General features: G+C 43.8%; 1 protein-coding gene across 1 annotated transcript; it reads right to left on the bottom strand.

The window, feature by feature from the left end:
• Window positions 1-16626: 16626 nt before the first annotated feature.
• On the bottom strand, window positions 16627-21899 carry LOC133002150 (putative phosphatidylinositol 4-kinase alpha-like protein P2). Its single transcript, XM_061071913.1, is given in 11 exon segments — window positions 16627-16705; window positions 17203-17292; window positions 17372-17394; window positions 17396-17535; window positions 17753-17873; window positions 17977-18102; window positions 18218-18355; window positions 18438-18544; window positions 18627-18697; window positions 18795-18938; window positions 21865-21899. Coding segments are annotated over 11 exon segments (1074 nt in total).
• Between the last annotated feature and the right edge of the window lie 4477 nt (window positions 21900-26376).

Raw genomic sequence — 26376 nt, 5'->3', positions numbered from 1 at the left:
CTTCCTCCTATCTGCCAATCTCTCCCTCTCTCTCTCTCATTTCACTTCTTTCATATCCACCCCCCTCTCTCTTTTTCCTTTCACTCCACTCTCTCTCTGCTTTCAGGCATGTTCATTAGTCTGACAGGAGAGTGCTGTTAATCGTGGTAAGAGGAGGAGGGAGGTGAGAGAGCCCCGGGTCCATAATTGGCACCAGCGTGGTGCATGTGGTACATAAACAAATCTTTGCAGCTACGTCAGAGGCTCTGCAGAAAGAGCCGAGCCTATGCACGTCCACGGCAAAACAACCATTATCATGACCGGAACCTGTATGGGGCGCACACATGACTGAGGCTGATCTACCAGACGCCGGGAAAGACCAACACACACTCAGTGCCGTGGTGTACAGTGCACAAGTTCCTCTCATCAACATCACAGCCCTCTGGATGATCACCTCCACTGATTCATACTGAGTCATATCATTTAAAAATACATCTAGGTTTGGGCAAGTTTGTTTCCCATCCATCCATGTGTGTGTGTGTGTGTGTGTGTGTGTGTGTGTGTGTGTGTGTGTGTGTGTGTGTGTGTGTGTGTGTGTGTGTGTGTGTGTGTGGTAATGAATCAGTTCTGCGATGACACCAGACTCCAGTCCGATGTGTCTTTGCTTAGTCCATCAGGCTGAGTTTGTGGTGGTTAGTGTCATCACATCGTCCTCTTCACCTTCACTGTTTGTTTTTTTGTCGGCTGGATTACGCAAAACATACTGAAAACGTTTCCATGGGACACTGACCAAGAGGGGCGGGTTCAGGATTGGAAAAGTTCACCTTCTTTAAGATTGCGAGTTCTTTTAAATAATTGTTTTAATTTTCACCAATTTCTCAAAGAATAATTCATGGATCTTGATGAAAACACGAGGAGGCATATTCAGAGTGTGTGCAAGTTGTTGCAGATGAATTTAATTGAGAGGGGCCTTGATGGCACTCTCCATTCTAGCTTGCAATCAGATCGCCTATAGTGCGGTGGCGCTATTGAAATCAACACCTAATGACTTCCATGTTGAGCCTAGAACTTTTCACCAGATTAACTTGAAAATGTTTGAGTGGTTTGACAGACAAATAAGCAAAAAAAACAAGCCTCCATATCCTCACGTAATTCCCCCACATGGATTATACACCATCACTTTACTCTTAAACTCTCTGCATCATATATTTTACCTTGAGCTTGAGATTCACTCAACCGGGTCAATTGCTTTTCAAGTGACTTTTAAAACGAGACAAAGATCTCAGAGCATGTGTTTAATCACATATTGAAGAAGTCTTTTATTTTGAAAGGTCACTCAGATCCCTGGCGTAAACGAAGGTTTCAGTTGTGATTCGATTTTTTTTTCTGAACGACCCTGAAACAATCAACAGCTCGGAGAGACATCACATTCTGTCCTACTCGTCTTGTTTTTGTTTTTATTTTCAAACACGATCCTTTCTGTAGAAACACAATAATGGAGAGATCAGTCTTGTATGAACCCAACAGGAACTCTTTGACTCTGCAGCTCGGATACGTGGCAGCAAGAGCACGAGGAGAAATCATGAATAACCCTTTTTATGAAACCTTCATTAGGATCTGTCAGAGCACTTTGATTAACATTAATGGGTCCAGCCCCCATTTCTCAAACCACTCTTCCCCGCTCATCCTCTCCCCTCATTTCATTCCTCTTCTTCTCCTGCGAGGCCCTTTCTCCATCGCTCCTTCAACCCTTTTACTTTCTTCCCCCTTCTTTCAGTTTCTTCCTTCCTTACCTCTTTTAGTAACGACCTCCCCCATCCTCACCTCCAAAACAGATGATGTGCCAATGATGAGTGGATCCTACCTCCTCCTCCTCCTCCCCCCTCCCCTATTCTCTCTCTAGGCCCAGTCCGTCACCTGCATCCTCCCCCCTCCAATCGCTCCTTTTCCCTCGTGTTATCTTTTTCCTACCCTCCCTCCCTGTCTCTCCTCACCCCTTTTAGTGTCTCCTCTCTCCTTAATTCCTCTCTCCTCACCTACATGTTCTTCTCTCTTTGCCTTTTTATGCAGATAACACCCTCCTGCTCTCTGGACCCCTCGTTGCTGGAAACGGTGTGGTCCAGCTCCATTCATCTTTGTCAGACTGCATTAGTGCCATGAGGGGCACGCACACGCACACACACGTGCATGCGCAGGTCTATGGTCTGGTCTGCAATGGGGGGGTGGGGAGGCCATGACAGCAGGCCTCTCCAAAGCTGGCCAATGAATATAGATCACCTAGCTATTCTCAACCGCTGGGGCCCCGAGACACCCACTGGCCCTCTGGGACTCCAGGCCCTTAGACTGGGTCAGACCTGCTCCATGTGGACATGTAGATAAAGCGTTCACCAGTAGTACAACAGCAGCACTCTTTGTGTGTGTGTGTGTGTGTGTGTGTGTGTGTGTGTGTGTGTGTGTGTGTGTGTGTGTGTGTGTGTGTGTGTGTGTGTGTGCGCCTGACTTGTGTGAACATGGTGCAGTCAATAAATATATACAGTGTGTTGTGCTATTCGACAGAAAACTCCAATTTGATTGTTTTTTTCAATGCAGAAAACTGTATTGTTGTGGCTCTGGTAGGAAACAACAGTCCTGGGAATAAGGCAGAGAAACATAACCATCTGCTCTGGGGTTACTGCTCCCTCAGCAGAGGAGATGCATGGGATGGATCACATTGGACATTTTCAGTCGGGGTTTTCATGTCTCACACACTTCAAATAAACGCTTGTGGCCATGGTATAGAAAAGGATGTTGTACCAGAAGGCATTTCCTTTTGTCCTTTTTCTTTTTTTTTGTGGGAATTTAGGGGTTTAGAAATACAACCATACATATACAGAGTATTTCATGTATTTTTAGATTCGGGTATATAAGGAAATGTATTTTTAAGCCAAAAATAACAATGTAAATAGATAATTCATTGTAAATGTTAATCCTGGCAGTGCAACATAATTCATAAGTATGTTGACCTTTATGTTGAATAGAAATGTCACCAAAGAAAGTTTTTGTGATTTAAAAGTATCAACCTTTGGACATTATCATATTATAACTGCATTTATTCAGGACAATAACGCTTCTGAAGTTGATGCTTCCATAACAATAACCTACAGATGTAGAGATGAATAAATAAAACATTGCTGCTTTGTTTCTGTTTTCACTCACAAACGTGATGATTTAGTAAATAAATAAAGAAACATGTAAACAACAAAAATCTAAAGTAATCCAATAATGTCAAATGTCTGATTTATTTAGCTGTTTGCTTGTATTCTGTCGGTTCTGAGAATATATTCAACCATTAAGGGATAAATAACACAGCCATTTTTTCCCATTCTGTGCAGGACCAGCATGCATTGCAGCAACAGTCCTTTTTTGATTTGAATAAGTGCTGGTTGTCACATTCTGCTGTATATAACTCTCTCTCTGTGGCCGCTGCTTTTACCTGCACTGGAAACTCTGAGGTTCACAAATATCACAAACAAACACGGGAGTAAGTGAAGCAGCTTTAAATGAACGTTACACACAAGAGCAGATTATCTCTGGGGTGGGGGGGAAACAAGCCTTGTATTGACATACATGTGAACGCTCATATAAATATTTTTGTGGATAATACCATGTATTGTTAAGAGCGTATTGTGACCCTTGTACATACAGAAGAGATCAACACCAGATGATCAGGATCAAATGCTCGGGTACCGGCGTGGTATGCATGTGGGTGTTTATGTTGGTATGTGCTCTCCCTATGCATTTGCCTATTGTGAGCACATTGTACAGTATGTATGTGATGCATATCTGGGAGTTGCATCACGCGTGTCCATGAAAGGCTGCGTGCCTGCGAATATAAGACTGAGCGAGGAGGAAACCGTGTCTCCGCTGTAGGTGTGCTCGGCCGTGTGCCACTGCGGATAGGTAATCTGTCTTACTGTATTGTTGCACTCTTGTGTGCCCAATCCCCTGCAAGCATGCAGTAGGCATCCTAATCTGCTCGGAGAATTACTAAACCAGCTCTAAGAAGCTCAATGCAGCAGTTTGTGGGAAAACAGTGGAGTGAAAGGGAGGGACTGGTGTTCGGGGCCCCGTCTCCAACCTGCTCTTCAATGGCCGCACTTTCTATTTACTGTTAATTATGCATTAACATTTTTATCATGATAATTTCACACTTTACCCGCATTTGTATTTCATATCGTAATGTGTAAAAAAAATGCAGAACGAGCTCTTACAGCACTGGGGAATTTGTCTTTCAAATGCATGTATATGTAAATATAGAAAGTGCTGCTGGTGTGATCCTGAGCTCAAAGTATTGGATCACCCTCCTTTGATCTCATTAGGTGCAAATGACCCAGTTGGCATAAGCAGATTGCTGATGAGTCTTCCAGCATGTACGAGGATAAGGAAGTGGGAGGCTGAGGATTGATTATAAGATGATCATCATGAAGACTATTCAACTCATTTTATTTCTATTTATGAAACAATAAACACAGACGAAACGAAATAACTGAATTCCAATTAGCAGCATGTAAAGTTTTACTAAGGCCCAACAGTACCCTGGTGAAAAAACATTTAGTTTCACCAGATCCGCATTTTTCAGTAGTTTTTTGAATACGAACAAACAACCCAACAAACAGAAAGACGCGGGTGAAGCGTATCCTCCTTGAAGAAAGTATAAATGATGAATCTACATGACAAAGGAGAGAGAAACAGGTGGAATCCTCTGATCAGTGATGAATCAATAACCTTGTGGCAGTTATACTTTCTGCTGGGAAACAGAAGACAGAAAGGTTGAGAGAACAGCCGACTAACTGGAGTTCAATTCATGGGTCACATATTACTCCGCCTGAGCTAATTGTGTCCCAGCAGGAGCTGTCCCCTCGTAGCATGTGTCACTAAATCAAGCTAAATGTGATTTGCTATTAATAAATTATGTTAAATGACATGACAACAACAATAAAAAAACACAGCCGTCGTATTGTACATCATCTGCTTGTTTGAGGACCTTGTTTTTAACCACTCATGTGCCTCCTGGAGAGTAGTAGTGGTTTTCTTTCTCTCTGTTTTGTTATCGTTCTCTATTCTCTCTCAGTATCGCACACTGATGAGTGATCTAATGTTAGGTGTTTGCTTGCATGCAGCTGTAAAGGCACACGCAAACACCCAGACGCACATTGTACACAAGCAATTCCTTGCAGAGAACCCGGAGGCCTCGCTGGTCCTAATAACACACAAAAAAGGCCATTACCAGTGGTGTGAATATTAAAATGTTTAACAAAGTCAAATGGTAATTGTGTTTGGACAGCCCCAAAGTAGTCAGTGTCACAGTCAAAGGTGTTTCAATATTTCCTCCGAGGAGCAGAATGGCCATCCAGTGATGACTGATGTATCCCAGGGCTGTTTGAGATTCAAAGAGACAGTTGAACTGCTCGCACACCCACTTCTGACATGCAAATATAAAGGGAATGGCTCGCAGGCCCTCGGGGGGGAAGTGCACAAGGTAGCTATTAGATGGAGAAAGAAAAAAGAATAACAGATTACAGAGGGGAAAACAGACACAACGAGAGAACGAGCCACATTCCTCCTTGCCAGTGAAATCTTTGCTGCAAAGACAATTAGTTCCTTACAAAACCTGTCGATGTGAGTAAAGTGAGGCTGTGCGTTCAAACCTGTGGCGTCCGACTCGTCGCCCCACCGAGAGCAGGCTGCTTTACACACAAAGAGCAACCTGCTAAATGCTGCGATGATTGACGTGCAGGCAGGTGAGTTACACAACAAGATATAACCTGGAGAAAAAAACACATTACACATTTCCACATGTTTATATCAACCGTTGATGAGGCAAAACTGTTCACTGCCACAAATGATCTGAATCATCTCGTCCATCAAACCTGAAAGTGATCGCATCATAAACAATGCTGATAATCCCCCCCAGTGGGGCAAAGCTGCACTGGGACCACACCTGTATCAAACCTTTATGATCCTGTGACCAGTTGTGTTGTTCGTCAGACAACGTTGTAGCTGCAGTGTATCAGACATGACAATATATCATATACTGTTTATGGCCAGCACCCGCGGTTTTTCACAAAGAAAGACTTTGATTATGGCGTAGATCAAACATCTAGTCAGATCTCAGACAGACAGATAGTTAGTGAGTTGGCAGAGCTCAGCGCCAGTCTCTCCGCCTCAGGATACTTTCCAAATGTCAACAATTAACCTGGTGACGTCTCTGTCATTATTAGGATTTGGATCAATGGCCGAGGTTAATTTAAATCCCAGTTAGAATAACTGATTATCCTGTAGAGCAGTTTGATACCTCACTGATTTACAGTGTAGATACGACTGTGTCCCCCGTTTTTGATTTAAGAGGAAACCAAAGAAACCAACAACCAATCAAACATATGTGTCCTTTTCATGATTATGTTATAAAATATATAATTTGACTGATTATTTGATCGTAACCTGGACAGAAAGTGTAAAGTTCTCTATTGCACGTAACACATTTTCAGCTTGTGCCATGTTCCTTCCTTGACCTCTATTTGTGTGTGTGCGTGTGTGTGTGTGTGTGTGTGTGTGTGTGTGTGTGTGTGTGTGTTTGTGTGTGTGTGCACGTATTTGAAGTGAAATAGAGAGACAGAGCGAGAGCGAGAGAGTTGTTGCCTGCTCCCTGACCTCTCTCGTGTAAACATGGACACACTCTGGCGAGGTGCTGAATGGCGGTGATTATGAGAGAGCTCTGCGCCACACACACACACACACACACACACACACACACACACACACATACACACACACACACACACATACACACACACACACACAAACACACACACACGCACACACACCACACACACACACACCACACACAAACACACACACACACACACACACACACACACACACACACACACACACACTGGGAGCTCTGCCAAGCAGGGAAGACCTCTACAGAGCAAGGCTTCCCCTGGCTCTCTGCCAACACTCCATTAACAGACAGAGCAGGAGAAGGAGGGAGAGAGGGAGGGAGGGAGAGAAAGAAGAAGTGGAGAGGAAGGGAAAAGAGAGAGACAAGCAGTCCCATAGAGAAAGGAGAGGGATTGGATTGAATGGAGAAATGGAGGTTAGAATAAACTGCTCAGTGTCTGTATATTCCTTTTCTAATCTGAGGATTAGAGCGGCGGTGATGGGATAAGAAAGTTTATGGAGCTAATGACTTAAACAAGATTAAAGTGTAAGTTTAAAAACTGGGAACTGTTTTTTTTCATCACAGTTATTTCAAAAGTATAATGATGGGATTATACAATTTAATGCGTTAGTTGATCTGACAGATATATTTCAAAACATGCCAGAGGGAGAAATTATGGTAATTCAGGAGATTTAAGCTGTTCTCAATTAAAAATCAGTAGCTGTAGTTTGAAAAGTGTATGAAATTTAAATTGACATATGAATTGATTTCATAAAAGCCATGTAAACAGAAACCATAAGAAAGAAACTCTAATAAATTCACTGTGATAAATGTACAGGACATTATTGGTGAAACGTATTCCCTGGAGTTTTATTTGTCCGCTGTCATGTGACCTGAGACGTAAAGAAAAACTCGTCAAATTATATTTAAGCTAGTTTTACAAATGTATTTTATTTTGCAGGGTATCAGTGATCTGCCACAGCATCAGAGGAGTCACATTTGCAGCATTAAGGAGGGAAATAATCTAATAAGAAAAAAGGATGAGGGAAAAAGCAACACTGCAACAACAAATCAGTCATTCAGAAAGGAGAAGATCCTCTGAGCGTTTGGTCGAGAGGAGCCGAGCGTGTTGCACTGTGAAGGAAACTGAGAACATGTGAGAGAATAAATAGAGAAAAACAAGGACCCATAGACAAAGATCTCTGTCGCGGGGGGGGGGGTCGTGTTGTTTGCCAGGTCATGCTTTTCCTGTCCTTTGCCCGTCTGGCCTGTTATCAGACAGCGGCTCAGCTGACTGCAGATGACCATGTGTTGACCCCCGCAACCTCCAATCAAAACCATGTGAGGAGTGAATTTGGCCCAGAGTCGGCCGCTGACGTGCTCCTCCTCCTGCTCCCTGAACACAAGACACCGTTATGCATCCTCTGTAAGAAGGCTGGGAGGAAGTGGAAGCAGAGACCTCTGACTGGGACACACTTCAGGTCATGGTCTTATCCAGAGACAGTAGATAATTGACAGAAAGCCTGAGTCTTATTGGGTCTTACACGCAGCTCTGTCAGATCGTTGCCTTGCCATAAGGTTTGCACTTTAAATCTTTACTTCATCTGCTTTCACACCACAAATATATTATTTACAGGAGTCACATCTGGTCAAAAGTCAAACACAGTTCAATTCGGACTCAATCAATAAACTGGGAGCAGCAGCTGATAATGTTCATTATGATATTTTTAAGATTTGTTTACCGAAAAGTGGTTTAAACTAATTCCAAGAAGATACAGGAATCGACTATAAAAAAACATTAATATCTTTCATCTTTCATTTCCTCACTCCAGGTCACTAAACGCCTCAAATCCTTAAACAAATATAACATTTAAAATATATATGTTTTGTCCACAGGTTGAATCAGTCGGTGTTTCTTTATTTTGGTTACGATTCATGTTGCAGTGTATTGTGAAACAGTCTTGCTGAATTCAACTGGGAAATACAAATCAATACGGAAATTCAGCCGTTGTTTCGCAGGCCCACGGTTGTATGAGTGTATTGTTACAGTGTGTTCACTCCCCTCAACATTACAGCTGAGTGGATTTCTCAGGAGGCCGTCGACTACGAGCAGGATGCGACTGATTCAGGAAACACTTTACGTGACAAACAAGGGTATGAGGGGGAAGAGAGCATCTTCCTTTTGGGGGGATCGTTGAGTTAATGCATTTGTGGAATGAAACAATCTTACACAAATCCACTTTTTAAACGTTATTTAGGGTAATTACTACACCACACTACTAAACTGTGTCTGGATCCAGAACATTTCTGACGTAACAAACTGCAAAATCTGGGCAACACAACCTGATAATCCAGTTCTCACCAGTAACTACCAGGGTGGGAGCTCTGGACGAAGATTGGAAGACAAGAGGAAAAACTGAAAATGTGTTTCAGTATAAAGATGAGCAGACTTCTAATAGATACTGTATATCCTCTCCATCTTTTTCTAAAGCCCACCTTTGAGAATCATTTTGATTGATCTCACTTGACTGGATTCAGAAATGATTTGCCAGTAAAAAGCAATAATTTCAGGTATAACATCCTAAAAATACCAGACCAGCAAGCAACTGCAGCAAGATACAAGGATACATGAATTTCAACCATAAAGCACATTGTTTTCCATTGTAAGGACATCTTATATTTTGTCCCACACAGAGAACTCTACAGGGCACTGATCATGGCATCATCACTGCAGGAAATATCATCATCTGTCCTCATTGCACTTTCAATTCCACAGTTCACTTACAGGCATGCTAAATGCTTTCCCCCCATTTTACTTCCACTCCCATACAGAACCTGCAGCTCATTCCATTACACTGGAAACTCATAGGACGCTGCTCTTCGTCGTCTTCATTTAAATGGCTCTTCATCACGTTTTCTCACTTATCGGGGAACCATCCCGGTCTCTTCCTGTGGAAGTGGCACCCAGGAGGGCGCTTGCTCCCAGACTGCCACATATAGAGGCACGCTTTAGGGCACTTCATCCTGATTCACCCACAACTAGGACATCCATTACTGAACTTTGTTATGTTCCCTCCTCCTGCGGAAGGCATTCGATCAAGTTGTCTCAGCACATTAAATGACCCTTAAACAGAATATACATTTCATCAATAATTCAGATGCAGCATCTTGGTCCTAAACCTAAAAGTTCTATCGTTTACCATAAAACCAGGGGCTTTATGTGCTGTTTGGGATAAAGAAAGACTTGTTTCACTTCCTCAAATTGAAAAAGAATAGACCTCTTGCTCTTTCACTGGTCCAGTGAACACCACGCCTGCTATAAGAGCCGCCCTCTGTGTGTGTGTGTGTGAATGGATTCAAAGCTCAATTTTCTTTGATGCTGCCAAGCCGCACAGACAGACTGCAAAATGGAATTTGACCTATGTAACGTCCTTTTTAATCAGTGGTAATTGACACAGATAGACCTTCATCATAATCCCGTGCCCTTGCTGAGACTCTTTCATTGCTCTGCCTCTACGACTCCCACCGGTTACAACAGATAAATAAACTCCCGTATTACTAAGAGAGAAAAGCCATCAGGTCTCTAACTCGTGAAATAACTCACCATTTCCAATGATTTTAACAGGATAATAAACCGACCAGATTAGGTCCTTTAACATTTACATTTCAGTAAACCTTTGTAACTCTTCTACAGTTTTCCTGCATGTTAAAACCTAAACTCCAGGCATCTTTTTCTGTCGGCTCCACACAGTTATAACAGAAGTTGGCTCCACTCGTTGGTTCAAATTAATATACAGTAACCAGTTTCTCCTTTTAACCTCCGTTCTCCTCCCTCCCCTGCTGAGGGGAAAAATGTGTCTCATTCCAATTTAATGCATGGCCAATCCCTTCCTCCACAGAGCAGTAATTAAAATCCACACGCAAACCCTCATTCATCAGTAGAGATGACAGAAAGAGAGAGAGCGGGAGAGAGAGAAAGAGAGAGAGAGAGAGAGAGAGGTGGGGGGGCAAAGGGCTCCATCTCTGTACCCTTGAATTTAGAAATCCAAACTGTAAAGGGTGATGAAGAGAGGCAGGTCGGGGTCAAGCTTTACTTCTTCAGATGTGTGATACAGTTCTTCTGACCTCATGCCTTACTAAATGTTTACATCACTTAAATGTGTGTGTGTGTGTGTGTGTGTGTGTGTGTGTGTGTGTGTGTGTGTGTGTGTGTGTGTGTGTGTGTGTGTGTGTGTGTGTTTGTGCAACATGTTACATTCCTCTAAATAATTAGCTACCACTCGGCAGAACCTGCAGCGATTTTATCTTATTAGCACCCACCAGTTTAAGCCCTGCCCCCAGAATTAGTAATTTTTTCTCCTTCCCTATTACAGATCCCCCACCTGGTGCACCCCATGGCAGATTTGCTGTTTGACAGCAGTCCTGCTGTGCTCTCCTGCTTTACACACACACACACACGCACACACACACAGACACACTTATTGCATGACCATGACCCTCAGAAAGCCCCATGTGCGTCACTATGTCCTTCGGGGTGCAGGGACACCAGAGGGGCTCTGGGAGGTGGATGGGTGTGTGTGTCATTGTTTGCTGACTGTGATTACACATGTTGCCACCCGGCAGCTGTTTGCATGTTGATCCTTCTGTCCGTCCACACGCGGACGGGCCTTGTCTGGCGCCGCGCTGACGTCACGTCACTCTTGGGCTCAGTAACATCTTTTTCAAAAATACACAAAAGAACAATGTTTTTCATGCTGTGCCTGACAAGTCGTTGTTTTGTTCCAGGGAGGACGGCTGTGAAATCATATAGTGTGCATGTGGCGCTTTAAGATTCAAAATGGGCAAAGGCTTGTTTCTGTCCTTGCACATCATCACATTTCTCATCAGCACTGTTTTATTTACAATCAACCTTGGATCAAATGTTCACAAGAGAGAAAAACAAAGCATTTTCAGCTTTAACAGTAGAATAACGTCTTTCTCTTCACTCCTATCTCAGTGATGGTGGCATATGTCCAAGGCCTCTTCCACCCCCCCGTCACCCCCCAGCCTTCTCTCTGTCTGCTGTTCTTTTTCTCTCTATCCTGCAGTGGACTGCACTTGAGCTTGAATGGCCAGAGCAGGACAGGCAGCTGCCTGCATGGGTCCTGCTCCAGAGAGCGGGAGGGGTGGGAGAGAGGGGTGCACAGACTCTAATGAGATGCACAGCTTCAATGGCCACTCTCTCTGAAGAGGGCAAGAAGAAAAGGGCGCTCTCTCTCTCTCTTTCTCCCCACTCCCCTCTCCTCCGTGCCCCTTCCTCCAGCTCCCTCTCTCTCTCCTGCCCTCCTCCCCAGCTGGCGAAGGGCTTTGTTAGGCGCCAGATGATACCCCAGATGCCCCGGCCCAGCCGCCCCTTTCAGCTACATTCACCAGCCTCCCCTCGGGTCAGAGGTCACCACCGGGCATCTGAATTGGTCTCCGTGGCAACAGTGGTCATGGCGGTTGAGAGTGGCAGAGCCTTTTTGTCGTCGCCTGGCTGCCATATAGACAGAGTTTGATAAATCAGCTTCAGTCACACAGAGAAAAAGTGATGTATGATTTATGAAGAAAATGACTTGAAAGTAAACAGTAAACACAGCAAACAGAAGTGTTGAGTTATTATTTGAAATAGAAGATGAAAGAGATATAGAATTGAAAAGTCAAAAAAATATACAGAGGAAACAGTAAAACTGAATTTTGGAGAAGCTTTGCTCCTTTTCACTTCTCCTCATGCAGCCTGTTTGAGATTCACCGCTCCTGAGCGTCCTGCAGTTTGCTGACGCTTCAGCCCTCTGCTGGGCAAACACACGTCACTGCATCAGTGTTTACTGCTGACAAATAAAAAGGAAATATTAAACGTGCATTTGACACTGAAATATCCCAGCTATGGAAAGAAGGGATAATGTATCATCAAGAAAACAAATAAGTATTAGACGGATAAAAGGCTTATTATACTTATAAATACATGAAAACAGCCAGAAATGTATTTTTTAAACAAAGAGAATCAGCTTTCCAAAACAATTGTGCTTTAAAGATCCATAGCTGGTATGAATCTGGACGGTCACGGGTATAATGAACACACGTCAATGCAGTGACAACAAGTAAAGAGCGTCACAGTGAGAGAACGGAGAGAAGCGGAGGTGGGTGAGGACGTCAGGAGAGGCAGCAGAGGAAAGAGGGTGACGAGGGGACAGAAGAGGGAGGAAGGTGCACAGGGGGCAAAGGCTGAATATCTATTTTTAACCCATTTCTAAATGCAAACAAGTGATGCCATGATGCTGCACAGAGAGAAAAATCTGCTGACAATAGAGTTTTCTTGAAATGGGAGTCAGTGCGTAGGTTTTCCAGGACCCAGTGAAGCCCTGAAAGAGTAGTACATATAATACCTTCAAATCTAATATATGATATATATTTGATGCTCGTTACTTTTTTTTGTATTCTCAAGGTGTCTTTCGGGGCCTTTTACAATCTAAATGGTGCCGGGCCTCCTCCAGCTCGATCCCTCGGCTCCCTCCTGCTCTGCAGCCTGTGTTGGTCACGCTGTCCAAACAGATCAAAGGTCACACGATAAGGAGAGGGCGAAACACTGGGGCTCATTCAGCAGCCCGGACCAAGAGCGCACAACACGTGGGCACCGAGAAACAGGGAGAAAAAAGACAGAGAGAAAGGGAGAGAGAGGAGTTTGGGCCCCAGTGTGCGCTTTGACATGTCCTTAGAGAATTCTGGGGGAGTCCTTTCTTCAGAGGAGGACACGGAGGAGCTTTTATATGACGTTGATTTGTGATGCAGATACAGACCAGTTTCATTGGATGAACAGTATATTTGTTTGCATTTGAGTTTGTGAGTCCGGGTTTGTTGCCCATCGGCTTTAAGCTGGCAGGTAAACAGCCACTGTGTTGGTTCAGCCTGCAGGCTCGGACACCTCCCTTAAGTCCTCACACCCTCAGATAACACAGCTGATCAACAGTGGCTAACTGCCCAGGACAGAAGACCCTGCCCCTCCCCTGCAGCCACACGCAAACTGTGGAAACTACAAATGAAACTGCACCGTTGGGAGGGAAATGAACCGGTCACTGTTCTCACAGAAGGAAAATTACACTCAGTTGCCATTCAATTGGCCTGTAAAACCAAACAGTCTGAAAGTTGTGTTACTTTCTGGTTGAGAAGAGTTCATTTGAAAGTTATGATTGTTTTAAGACTGTAGCTTGTTGCTTTGTTCGCCCTTTTTCCAGTGACACAATGAGGGAAGTCAAACAGGAGCTGTTATTCAAAGTATATGCATTTATCCCTCACATACTGTACAGTGGGAAAGTTGCATAGAAGCTTATTCTATAGTAGCGGTGACATTGGTGATTTATATGCAACATACAATGTGTGTCTTCATTAGATAAGCGATCCATCATTGGAGAAGTTAGGTTTTTTAGATAAGTTGCAACTCATGTCCCCATAAATGTCAATCTCTTTATATTAATATGGTTCAACCTGTTTCATATCACAAACAGAAACATAATACCGTCATCCTTAGACTGACTAAGACATTGAGGGAGAGAACTGTTAAATTATTCCCCTGAGCTAAAACATTCATTTAAAAACACAGTGAACTCCTTTTGAATTTCTTTTCTCTTCACTCTCATTTTACAGCCACATTCCAAATGTCAATGTTGTTATGCAGGTGTCTCTTAAAGCCAAACAGCCGACAGTCAGGATCCAGATTTAGCCGATGCCTCAATGACGTGAACATTAAAAAAAAAAAGAATCCCCGATTGTGGCAGCGGTGACGAAAAGGACAGCCTGACTTTTGTGTGCCACTGGTTTCCCCTTCCCCATCAACGCTGCTATTCAGGGCATTACAGCCACTATTCCTGATTAGCTGGAGCATCTCATCAATAGGCCTGACTGTCTGCCCCGGCCTTTGGACAAGTGGCCCTTTCTACTCAGCGTCACTCCTTACTGCTTTAATGGCTGGAACAGCTCGGAGAAGAGTTAATTATTGCCGAGCACATGGCTGGCATACAGGGCATGGCGCAGTTCAGGAAGTATGAATGTGTCACAAGACGGCCGGCACTTTAACACATGTGATGACTAAGGAGATGTGGAATTACAGTGAATGTTTGTGTGTGTGTGTGTGTGTGTGTGTGTTAGTGTGTGTGTGTGTCATGTGAAATCCAGAACAGTCTTTACTTTTCCGTAGCTCTCTTGTTACCTCAGAGTCAGGTAAACTCATTGGAAGATGTGTTGGTATATTATTTCTTAGTGTATTTTTCGATTTGATCATTATTCACAGCAGGGTTGTTTTTTTATTATGCCATTTGTGAAAAGTGAAATAAACCTATAAAGCAAAAAAGATTACTTGTATTAATTGCAGGGGTCTGAGGGACAGATATGGGCCCATAAAGAGAAGAGAACTCATATAACAAAGGCAATTTCAGAGGTGATGCAAGAGAAAACAGAAACTTTGCAGAAACAGTGTCACTTAGTCAAAACAGGCACGTCCAGCCAGTTGTGCGCACACACACACACACACACACACACACACACACACACACACACACACACACACACACACACACACTCACACACACACACACACACACACACACACACACACACACACACACACACACTCACACACACACACACACACACACACACACACACACACACACACACACACACACACACACACACACACACACACACACACACACACACCTTGAATTGGAAGCTGTTTGTGCGGCTGAGGGGATTAGATGAGTACACCTGCAGGACCACAGGGACTAGCCATGACAGTCATTGATCTGATCTCATCAAAAATACATCAAGATGTTTCCCCTCCAGACATCTGCCATGAAATATTAACCAAATTGAGGATCGAGAATGCAGCCGTAAACAACCATCAGCAGCTTTTTCTTCAAATACTTCTGGAGGCTTTTCCATGAACCCACCGGTGTATCAGCTGGAAAGAGTCAAAGCCCAGAGATCACGTCACGCTGTCCCACAGCAGCAGGCAGTGTCACAAGACATCAGATCCACACTACTGAGAAAGATGGAAGGATCTGCATGTATTGTTCCTCAACATGACAAACGCCCATGGGCCACATCTTAATTTCCTGCTACAACAATAAAACCATAAATAAAACACTACTTCTAGGGTTAGCAAGTTTTATGTCACAACATCAGACTTCACCACAGATCGAGACCCACTGGAAGTTGAGGTCATGGCAAAGGGATCTATCTCCTCATCGGCCTTCACAATATGATGGCAATGGAGCTTATTATTAGAGCCTGGATGTCAGGTTGTGACATCACTGAGAACAACTGTCTCCTGCACCGGGAGACTGCTGGAAAAGCTTTCTCAAACCAGAATGAAGATCAAGCCCAGCAAGTGCAGAAGCATCTTTATTTTCAAAGGTGAAGTCATGGATCAAAGATTTCATATTGACAAAACATCTGTTCCCAGCTGGTACAGAAACACCAGTGGGCCGAAGAAGTAATTTCAAGAACTCAAAAAGGAAACCATCACTACATCGCTCACATCAACAAGACCTTGATGCAAGGGAATCCCAAGCTGTGGTGCTTCCATATGGAATATGTGGCATTAAACAATGGATAATCCCCCTTCATCAAAGTGGAATAGCTGGAAAGAGAGATGGGCACACATGTGAAACAGTGGCCTCACAATTATGTCCTGTTGAACTTTACAGGAGAAGTAAATTGGAATTACTTGAAGCAATTCATCTGGATAAAATTCAAATGTACCAAAGTCAGAGTGGTTACAACCCTCACTGGGATCTGAAGATACGGTTATTCCAACTTTGTCACTACATACGGCAACAAGGAGGAAGTTGACCAGTCTAAAGATGTTCATCACATCAGGGATGTGTTGGATCCAACATGGGAGCGTCAGGCTCATCTCAAAAGCAACATCACACACATGATGGAGGAGTTTGAGACAGAAGAGACGTACCAATGGTCAAACAGGGTCGATGGATCGTCTGGGAGAACCTGGAAAAGAGGAAACGTGGCATTTGGGACATGATTGGATCTTGGCCACGTCAACAACGTTTTTGATTAATGTGTTTGTGTGAGTGCTGTGCGCTTCAAGGCCCATGAGCAAAGTTGTCAATCTGACTCCTGTAATGTCCGAGCTTTGTTCCGGATGTTCCCCGGTTCTACTTAAGTATTTTTCAAGTCTCACCCACAGTGAGAGTCATAGTGGATAACTGCTGTGGTCATGTATGATTTGGGTTCACAAGAGTCACGACTGAGCAGTGACAAAACATATGTGATTATGTGCTGCCCTCTGGTGGGAGTCAATATAAAATACAGCATAGACAGAGTCAATCGGAGTGCAGTTCTACATGAAGGCTTCATGAAAACCCCTCATCAGCATTAATTAAGTTTCTTAACACTACTTTCCTTTATTTATTCTAGTTTACGTGTATTGCAGCTCGGTCACATTCACACTGTCACACACATGCACACGCTTCCACTTGACTCACTTGAGCAGTTTGATGGTCTGTCCTCTGAAGCAGGGAAGTCCAGTGTCCAGCATGAGGTTAACTAAGGAGACGATTCCATCCATGTAGGGTCTGATTCACCAGAGGAACTTTTATCAGTGTGTGTTGTCTTTAATGTACAGTGATCATTTCCTACAGCACATCTACAGACTCACCTCACAGCCAGGTAGCCTCTCACATAAATCTCCATGAACCGCTTGAAGGGCGTCGCTTCCATCTTGCCACCCATGATCATCACCATCTCATCCGTTAGTTTGATGTCCAGCTCCCAGCCAAGGTTACCGCCGGGGGAACTTTTAAACATGAACCCAAAGTCTGCAGTCACACAATCACTTAGGATATAATTTGAATGCTCCTGTGTCAAAGTTAAAGGGGGACACTGAATTTATTTTATTATTTCATCATTCTATTAAGGAGTCACGTCAAGAGGCCTATGACGATAAGAACAACACAAACAAAGTGTGGTGCAGCCCTTCATTCAAACCAGGGCCACACATACACATCTAGTTCAGTACATGCACACACTACACACCGATGTGGATGAGGTGGCCCTGGCTATCCAGCATGATGTTGCCATTGTGTCTGTCTTTTATCTGCAGCAGGAAAAGCAGTAGGATGTAAGCTGCTGTGTTGCGGATGAAGTTGTATCTTGCCTGAAAGAAGAAGAGTGTCAATATAGGAATATCTGTTAATGCTGAGAAATAAGGAATCGTCTTACAGGTATAAAGGACTGATGACGGGAACCTCTGTGTTTACCTTCTGGAAAGCTAGCGTGGATTCATCTCCATACTGGTTCCTGAAATAGTCGTACATGCCAAAGTCTGTCTGTCGGCCCAGCTGATCACGAGACTTGCAATCTGGGATGCACTCGATCACTCCACACTGTGGTGGAACATCAGAAACAGGAGGAATGAGAAGTGGTTTGAGTTCCGGGGAAAGTTACATCATCATAGTGGAACCTGTACTTCAGAGGAGGAGAGGTTTTATATGAACTTACTCCAGGGGCAGTGGCCACCACTCTGTAAGGAAACACGTAGAGGTCCAGGCCCACCAGCTGGAAGATGTTCTTAAACAGACTGATGATCTGGAGAGCCAGCATGTCCTGTCAACACAAACCACTATGTTGAAATTCTAGCTAAAATACTTGAGGCACATTAGGATATCATGAAATTAATGTTAGATGATATTGTGATGGGTAAAGGGTGTGAAATGGAGACCTGTCTGCAGTCGTCTCCCACTTTAAAGATGGCTGCCTCCCAAATAATTCTCTTGGCCTTTTCCTCGCTCTTAGGGTCGTCCACAGAATCGGAGCGACACATCAGACCTGAGGGGAGGATGTCATGATTTGTCTGTGCACAGTTTGAGAAGCAGCCTCAGCTGGTTTCTTTGACAGTGATTTTCTTTACCTTCTTTTTCCAGCTCACTGACTCCACACCTCCTGACTTTGAATTTGGCCAAGTAGGGAGCTTTGGCAGCACTAAACAGCGACACGAGCAGATAGAAGAGGTTCAGTGAAGCTGTTTGTGAATCTGGGAAATGTTTCCAGCATTACAGTAGTAGATGGTGAGGCCCACCTCTGCATGGGGGTCCCAGACTTGTAGCTGATATCCAAAACTATGGCCTCAGGATTGCTGGGAAGATAACAGCCCTGTTGGACTTTGATTTGTGACATGGATTCCAGGCAAGCTCTTTTCCTCTCCTCTCCTTTGGGAAAAGGTCTGATGTAGACAAACAAAAACATCATGAACACAGAGTTTCCAAACATCTATGGCTGATGCTACTCAGAGGAGAATGCATGGGTATCTCACTGAATGACTCCAGACCACAAGTGACAGTCAGGCCCTGCTGTTATTCACAGAGGGAACTCATCGGGGTGCAAAGTGATTGAGAGTGGAAGCCAGGGGACAGAGGTCTCTCCCCCGACATGTTACAATTAGATCTGTAATGAGGGCAGAGGGGAATTCTGTCATCCTCTAGTGGGATGACAAACAGCTCTCTTTACGTGCGAGCAATAATGGGAGCTGTCAGAAAACGACTCATCAGCTGCACAGTGTACACACGGGCGGACAGGTAAGCAGGGGCAGCAGGAACACAGCACACAGCGTCTTCCAGGCCGGTGCATAATCAGAGAGACAGTACGGCAACTAATGGCCTAATGAATGGACAACAATGGGATCGTGGGAGCAGATCAAGGTGCTGCCAGGCAGGTAAAAAACAAAACATGAAGGCTCAGGGGTAAACTGATTATCACTTCGTTAACATGATTAACCAGAGTGTAGTGTTACTCAGTAAGCAAGGGATCAAAAGAAAAAAGTAAACTGTGGTACAACCCTGGATGTCGGGTTGTGACATCACTGAGAACAACTGTCTCCTGCATTTGGAAGTTGAATAAAAGATTTTATATTGACAAAACATCTGTTCCCAGCTGGTACAGAAACGCCAGTTTACATCAACATCAACACCTTGATGCAATGGAAGCCCAAGCTGTGGTGCTTCCAGTTTGGAATATGTGGCATTAAACAATGGATACACCCCCCCCCCCCCCCCCCCCCCCCCAACAAAATGGAATAGCTGGAAAGAGAGATGTGCACACATGTGAAACAGTGGCCTCACAATTCCTATGTCCTGTTGAACATTACAGGAGAAGTAAATTGGAATTACTTGAAGCAATTCATCTGGACAAATTCAAATGTACCAAAGTAAGAGTGGTTACAACCCTCACTGGAATCTGAAGATACGGTTATTCCAACTTTGTCACTACATACGGCAACAAGGAGGAAGTTGACCAGTCTAAAGAAGTTCATCACATCAGGGATGTGTTGGATCCAACATGGGAGCGTCAGGCTCATCACAAAAGCAACATCACACACATGATGGAGGAGTTTGAGACAGAAGAGACGTACCAATGGTCAAACAGGGTCGATGGATCATCTGGGAGAACCTGGAAATGAGGAAACGTGGCATTTGGGAGATGAATGGATCTTGGCCACCTCAACAAAGTGTTAATTACAGTTTTTTTCGATTGCTTAAACACTAAAATCAAAAGTATTACACAATTATCAAAACCTTATACTCAAGGAGCATAACATGAGCCCAGATCTGCACCACTATAAGCACAATGTCAGCTTCACACTTTTTGCAAAACAATACACACAGTGATCTGCAAAACACTAAACACACTTGTACACATTAGACATAGAAGTATATCAATATGAAGAGTGAAGGTGAAAGTGGGAATCCACGGTCGAGGAGAAGGCTGCGGCATGAGTATGTGGAAGGAAGTATTGTTTACTTTAGCACTGTGGTGTTGCATACTGCACACGTAACCTTTATCATGTAAATGTACTGTATAACAGACCTATGCTGAACTACACAATCTTGTCTTTCACTGTATTTGGGAGAGTTTTGCAGATGGATGCTGAGGAAATCCTGCATGAATTCATATCCATAGATGAGGCAGGGTTCAACCTGACAAAAGCAAGAAGGAGACGCAGAAATATCATTGGCCATGGGGCTATAATCAGTGTCCCAGGGCAACGTGGGGGTAACATCACCCTTTGTGCTGCCATTACACAGAATGGGGTCCTCCTCCGTCATGCCAGTATGGGCCCTTACTATACACCTCACATTCTCACATTTTGGAGCAATTGCACAACATCGTCACAGCTGTAAACCACATGCTCCAGATGCAATACATTGTCATATGGGACAATGTGTCATTCCATCACTCTGCTCTGGTCCAGAACTGGTTTCAACACCATCCACAGTTTACAGTACTATACCTTACACCATACTCTCCGTTTCTAAACCCAATCAAAGATTTTTTCTCGGCATGGTGGTGGAGGGTTTAGGATCTCCGGCCCCAGGCTCAGGTAGTCCTCATTGAAACCTGAACTGGATACAGAATTTTCTGCTTGTCTGATATTTGCTGAGCTTACAGTGTTATGCACACTCCTGTAGTAGCATGAAAACTGGGACGTGTTTTGTTTTGATTCTCAATGTTGACTGATTTGGGAATATGGAGAGAAATAAATTCTATTTTCATGAGTCTGCAGCATTGGTGTTGTGTAGAGTTTTGTGAATTTATTGTCTATTTGCACTTTCTCTGTGTACTTCACTTACAGGACTCTAATCACTGAGACCTGGAATAGCTAAAAGTGTTTTAGGTTAGCAGCAGCAGTGTGTAACTGGTTCAAACAGAATTAAGTCATATGAAACATGTGTGTTTCATATGGTAACAAAATATGGTTTTGACAAATTAGTGTATAGTTTTCACAAGAGTGTTTCATTTTGCAAAGGATCGGAGGTGTTCTGCAGATTGTGTGTAGTGTTTTGAAACACGAGGCCCTGTTTTGAAAATCGTGCTTAAGCAATCGACAACAACATTGAACTAATGCGGTAAGGGAGTGTGAAGTAGTGCCAAATTGGGTCAAGCTATTGGTACATGAAGTGAATGTTGTGCAAATTGTGCCGAATTTTTGCTTTTTGTTTGTTAACAACTGAGAAACACTGTAATGATGAAGGAAGCTGCGTCTTTCTCACTCAGACCCGGGTTGAATCGCTGCCAAGATGGTGGAGAAAGAGACGATGAGCAAAAAACTAAAAACCTTCAAACAGCTGGGTCACATTCACAATGTGACTCACCTCACAGCCAGGTAGCCTCTCACACACATCTCCATGAACCACTTGAAGGGCGTCACTCCATCTTGCCACCCATGATCATCACCATCGCATCGGTTAGTTTGATGTCCGGCTCCCAGCCCAGTTTTCCGCCGGGGGAACTTTCGAACATGAACTCAAAGTCTGGAGGAGGGGACACCAGAATTATTATTATTATTTTATCATTCTGTTAAGGAGTCATGTCAAGAGGCCTATGACGATAAGAACAACACAAACAAAACAAAGTGTGGTGCAGCCCTTCATTCAAAGCAGGGCCACGCATACACATCAACTTCAGTACATGCACACACTACACACCAATGTGGATGAGGTGGCCCTGGCTATCCAGCATGATGTTGCCATTGTGTCTGCCTTTTATCTGAAGCAGGAACAGCAGTAGGCTGTAAGCTGCCGTGCTGCGGATGAAGTTGTACCTTGCCTGAAAGAAGAAGAGTATCAGAATAGGAATATCTGTTAATGCTGAGAAATAAGGAATCGTCTTACAGGTATAAAGGACTGATGACGGGAACCTCTGTGTTTACCTTCTGGAAAGCTAGCGTGGATTCATCTCCATACTGGTTCCTGAAATAGTCGTACATGCCAAAGTCTGTCTATCTGCCCAGCTGATCACAAGATTTGCAATCTAGGATGCACTCGATCAATGGGGGAGGGTTACATCATCATAGTGGAACCTGTACTACAGAGTAGGAGAGGTTTTATATGAACTTACTCCAGGGGCAGTGGCCACCACTCTGGCACATTAGGATATCATGAAATTAATGTTAGATGATATTGTGATGGGTAAAGGGTGTGAAATGGAGACCTGTCTGCAGTCGTCTCCCACTTTAAAGATGGCTGCCTGCCAAATAATTCTCTTGGCCTCTTCCTCGCTCTTAGGGTCGTCCACAGAATCGGAGCGACACATCAGACCTGAGGGGAGGATGTTATGATTTGTCTGTGCACAGTTTGAGAAGCAGCTTCAGCTGGTTTCTTTGACAGTGATTTTCTTTACCTTCTTTTTCCAGCTCACTGACTCCACACCTCCTGACTTTGAATTTGGCCAAGTAGGGAGCTTTTGCAGCACTAAACAGTGACATGAGCAGATAGAAGAGGTTCAGTGAAGCTGTTTGTGAATCTGGGAAATGTTTCCAGCATTACAGTAGTAGATGGTGAGGCCCACCTCTGCATGGGGGTCCCAGACTTGTAGTCGATATCCAAAACTATGGCCTCAGAATTGCTGGGAAGATAACAGCCCGGTTGGACTTTGATTTGTGACATGGATTCCAGGCAAGCTCTTTTCCTCTCCTCCCCTTTGGGAAAAGGTCTGATGTAGACAAACAAAAACATCATGAACAAAGAGTTTCCAAACATCTATGGCTGATGCTACTCAGAGGAGAATGCATGGGTATCTCACTGAATGACTCCAGACCAAAAGTGACAGTCAGGCCCTGCTGTTATTCACAGAGGGAACTCATCGGGGTGCAAAGTGATTGAGAGTGGAAGCCAGGGGACAGAGGTCTCTCCCCCGACATGTTACAATTAGATCTGTAATGAGGGCAGAGGGGAATTCTGTCATCCTCTAGTGGGATAACAAACAGCTCTCTGTACGTGCGAGCAATAATGGGAGCTGTCAGAAAACGACTCATCAGCTGCACAGTGTACAAACAGGCGGACAGGTAAGCAGGGGCAGCAGGAACACAGCACACAGCGTCTTCCAGGCCGGTGCATAATCAGAGAGACAGTACGGCAACTAATGGCCTAATGAATGGACAACAATGGGATTGTGGGAGCAGATCAAGGTGCTGCCAGGCAGGTAAAGAACAAAACATGAAGGCTCAGGGGTAAACTGATTATCACTTCGTTAACATGATTAACCAGAGTGTAGTGTTACTCAGTAAGCAAGGGATCGAAAGAAAAAAGTAAACTGTGGTACAACCCTGGATGTCGGGTTGTGACATCACTGAGAACAACTGTCTCCTGCATTTGGAAGTTGAATAAAAGATTTCATATTGACAAAACATCTGTTCCCAGCTGGTACAGAAACGCCAGTGAAGAGCACGAACTGATGTCACTTGAACAACTCAAAGAGGAAACCATCATTACATTGCTCACATCAACAAGACATTGATGCAAGGGAAGCCCAAGCTGTGGTGCTTCCAGGTTGGAATATGTGGCATTAAACAATAGATACCCCCCCCCCCCCCCAACAAAATGGAATAACTGGAAAGAGAGATGGGCACACATGTGAAACAGTGGCCTCACAATTCCTATGTCCTGTTGAACTTTACAGGAGAAGTAAATTGGAATTACTCGAAGCAACTCATCTGGACAAATTCAAATGTACCAAAGTAAGAGTGGTTACAACCCTCACTGGAATCTGAAGATACGGTTATTCCAACTTTGTCACTACATACGGCAACAAGGAGGAAGTTGACCAGTCTAAAGAAGTTCATCACATCAGGGATGTGTTGGATCCAACATGGGAGCGTCAGGCTCATCACAAAAGCAACATCACACACATGATGGAGGAGTTTGAGACAGAAGAGACGTACCAATGGTCAAACAGGGTCGATGGATCATCTGGGAGAACCTGGAAATGAGGAAACGTGGCATTTGGGAGATGAATGGATCTTGGCCACCTCAACAAAGTGTTAATTACAGTTTTTTTCGATTGCTTAAACACTAAAATCAAAAGTATTACACAATTATCAAAACCTTATACTCAAGGAGCATAACATGAGCCCAGATCTGCACCACTATAAGCACAATGTCAGCTTCACACTTTTTGCAAAACAATACACACAGTGATCTGCAAAACACTAAACACACTTGTACACATTAGACACAGAAGTATATCAATATGTAACTTGCTTGCAATTCCTAAGCACTGACTGTCAAATGACCACCCTATGAGCCAATTGGTTAAACACAGCCATCAGGTGCGCAAACACATGACTGCTTAATTTTAGACACACCAATCAGGTTAAAACACTATACAAATGCATCAGCTGAGTTCACCTGTCTTCAACCAAAATGGAGCTTGTGCTCAAAAAAGAAGAAGAGTGAAGGTGAAAGTGGGAATCCACAGAGGAGGAGAAGGCTGCGGGATGAGTATGTGGAAGGATGTATTGTTCACTTTAGCACTGTGGTGTTGCATACTGCAAACGTAACCTTTATCATGTAAATGTACTGTATAACAGACCTATGCTGAACTACACAATCTTGTCTTTCACTGTATTTGGGAGAGTTTTGCAGATGGATGCTGAGGAAATCCTGCATGAATTCATATCCATAGATGAGGCAGGGTTCAACCTGACAAAAGCAAGAAGGAGACGCAGAAATATCATTGGCCATGGGGCTATAATCAGTGTCCCAGGGCAACGTGGGGGCAACATCACCCTTTGTGCTGCCATTACACAGAATGGGGTCCTCCTCCGTCATGCCAGTATGGGCCCTTACTATACACCTCACATTCTCACATTTTTGGAGCAATTGCACAACATCGTCACAGCTGTAAACCACATGCTCCAGATGCAATACATTGTCATATGGGACAATGTGTCATTCCACCACTCTGCTCTGGTCCAGAACTGGTTTCAACACCATCCACAGTTTACAGTACTATACCTTACACCATACTCTCCGTTTCTAAACTCAATCAAAGATTTTTTCTCGGCATGGTGGTGGAGGGTTTAGGATCTCCGGCCCCAGGCTCAGGTAGTCCTCATTGAAACCTGAACTGGATACAGAATTTTCTGCTTGTCTGATATTTGCTGAGCTTACAGTGTTATGCACACTCCTGTAGTAGCATGAAAACTGGGACGTGTTTTGTTTTGATTCTCAATGTTGACTGATTTGGGAATATGGAGAGAAATAAATTCTATTTTCATGAGTCTGCAGCATTGGTGTTGTGTAGAGTTTTGTGAATTTATTGTCTATTTGCACTTTCTCTGTGTACTTCACTTACAGGACTCTAATCACTGAGACCTGGAATAGCTAAAAGTGTTTTAGGTTAGCAGCAGCAGGGTGTAACTGGTTCAAACAGAATTAAGTCATATAACAAAATATGGTTTTGACAAATTAGTGTATAGTTTTCACAAGAGTGTTTCATTTTTCAAAGGATCGGAGGTGTTCTGCTGATTGTGTGTGTGGTGGTGATGATTGTGTGTAGTGTTTTGAAACACGAGGCCCTGTTTTGAAAATCGTGTTTAAGCAATCGAGAAAAACTATAATGTGTTTGTGTAAGTGCTGTGCGCTTCAAAGCCCATGAGCAAAGTCAATCTGACTCCTGTAATGTCCGAGCTTTGTTTCGGATGTTCCCTGGTTCTACTTAAGTATTTTTCAAGTCTCACCCACAGTGAGAGTCATAGGGGATAACTGCTGTGGTCATGTTTGATTTGGAGTCACCAGTCACGACTGAGCCGTGACAAAACATATGTGATGATGTGCTGCCCTCTGGTGGGAGTCAATATACACTGCTCAAAAAAATTAAAGGAA

The sequence above is a fragment of the Limanda limanda genome, chromosome 5 (assembly GCF_963576545.1).
Source record: "Limanda limanda chromosome 5, fLimLim1.1, whole genome shotgun sequence".
Classification (NCBI taxonomy): domain Eukaryota; kingdom Metazoa; phylum Chordata; class Actinopteri; order Pleuronectiformes; family Pleuronectidae; genus Limanda; species Limanda limanda.
Note: the sequence above shows the minus strand (reverse complement) of the source record. Positions and strands in the feature narration are given on the sequence as shown.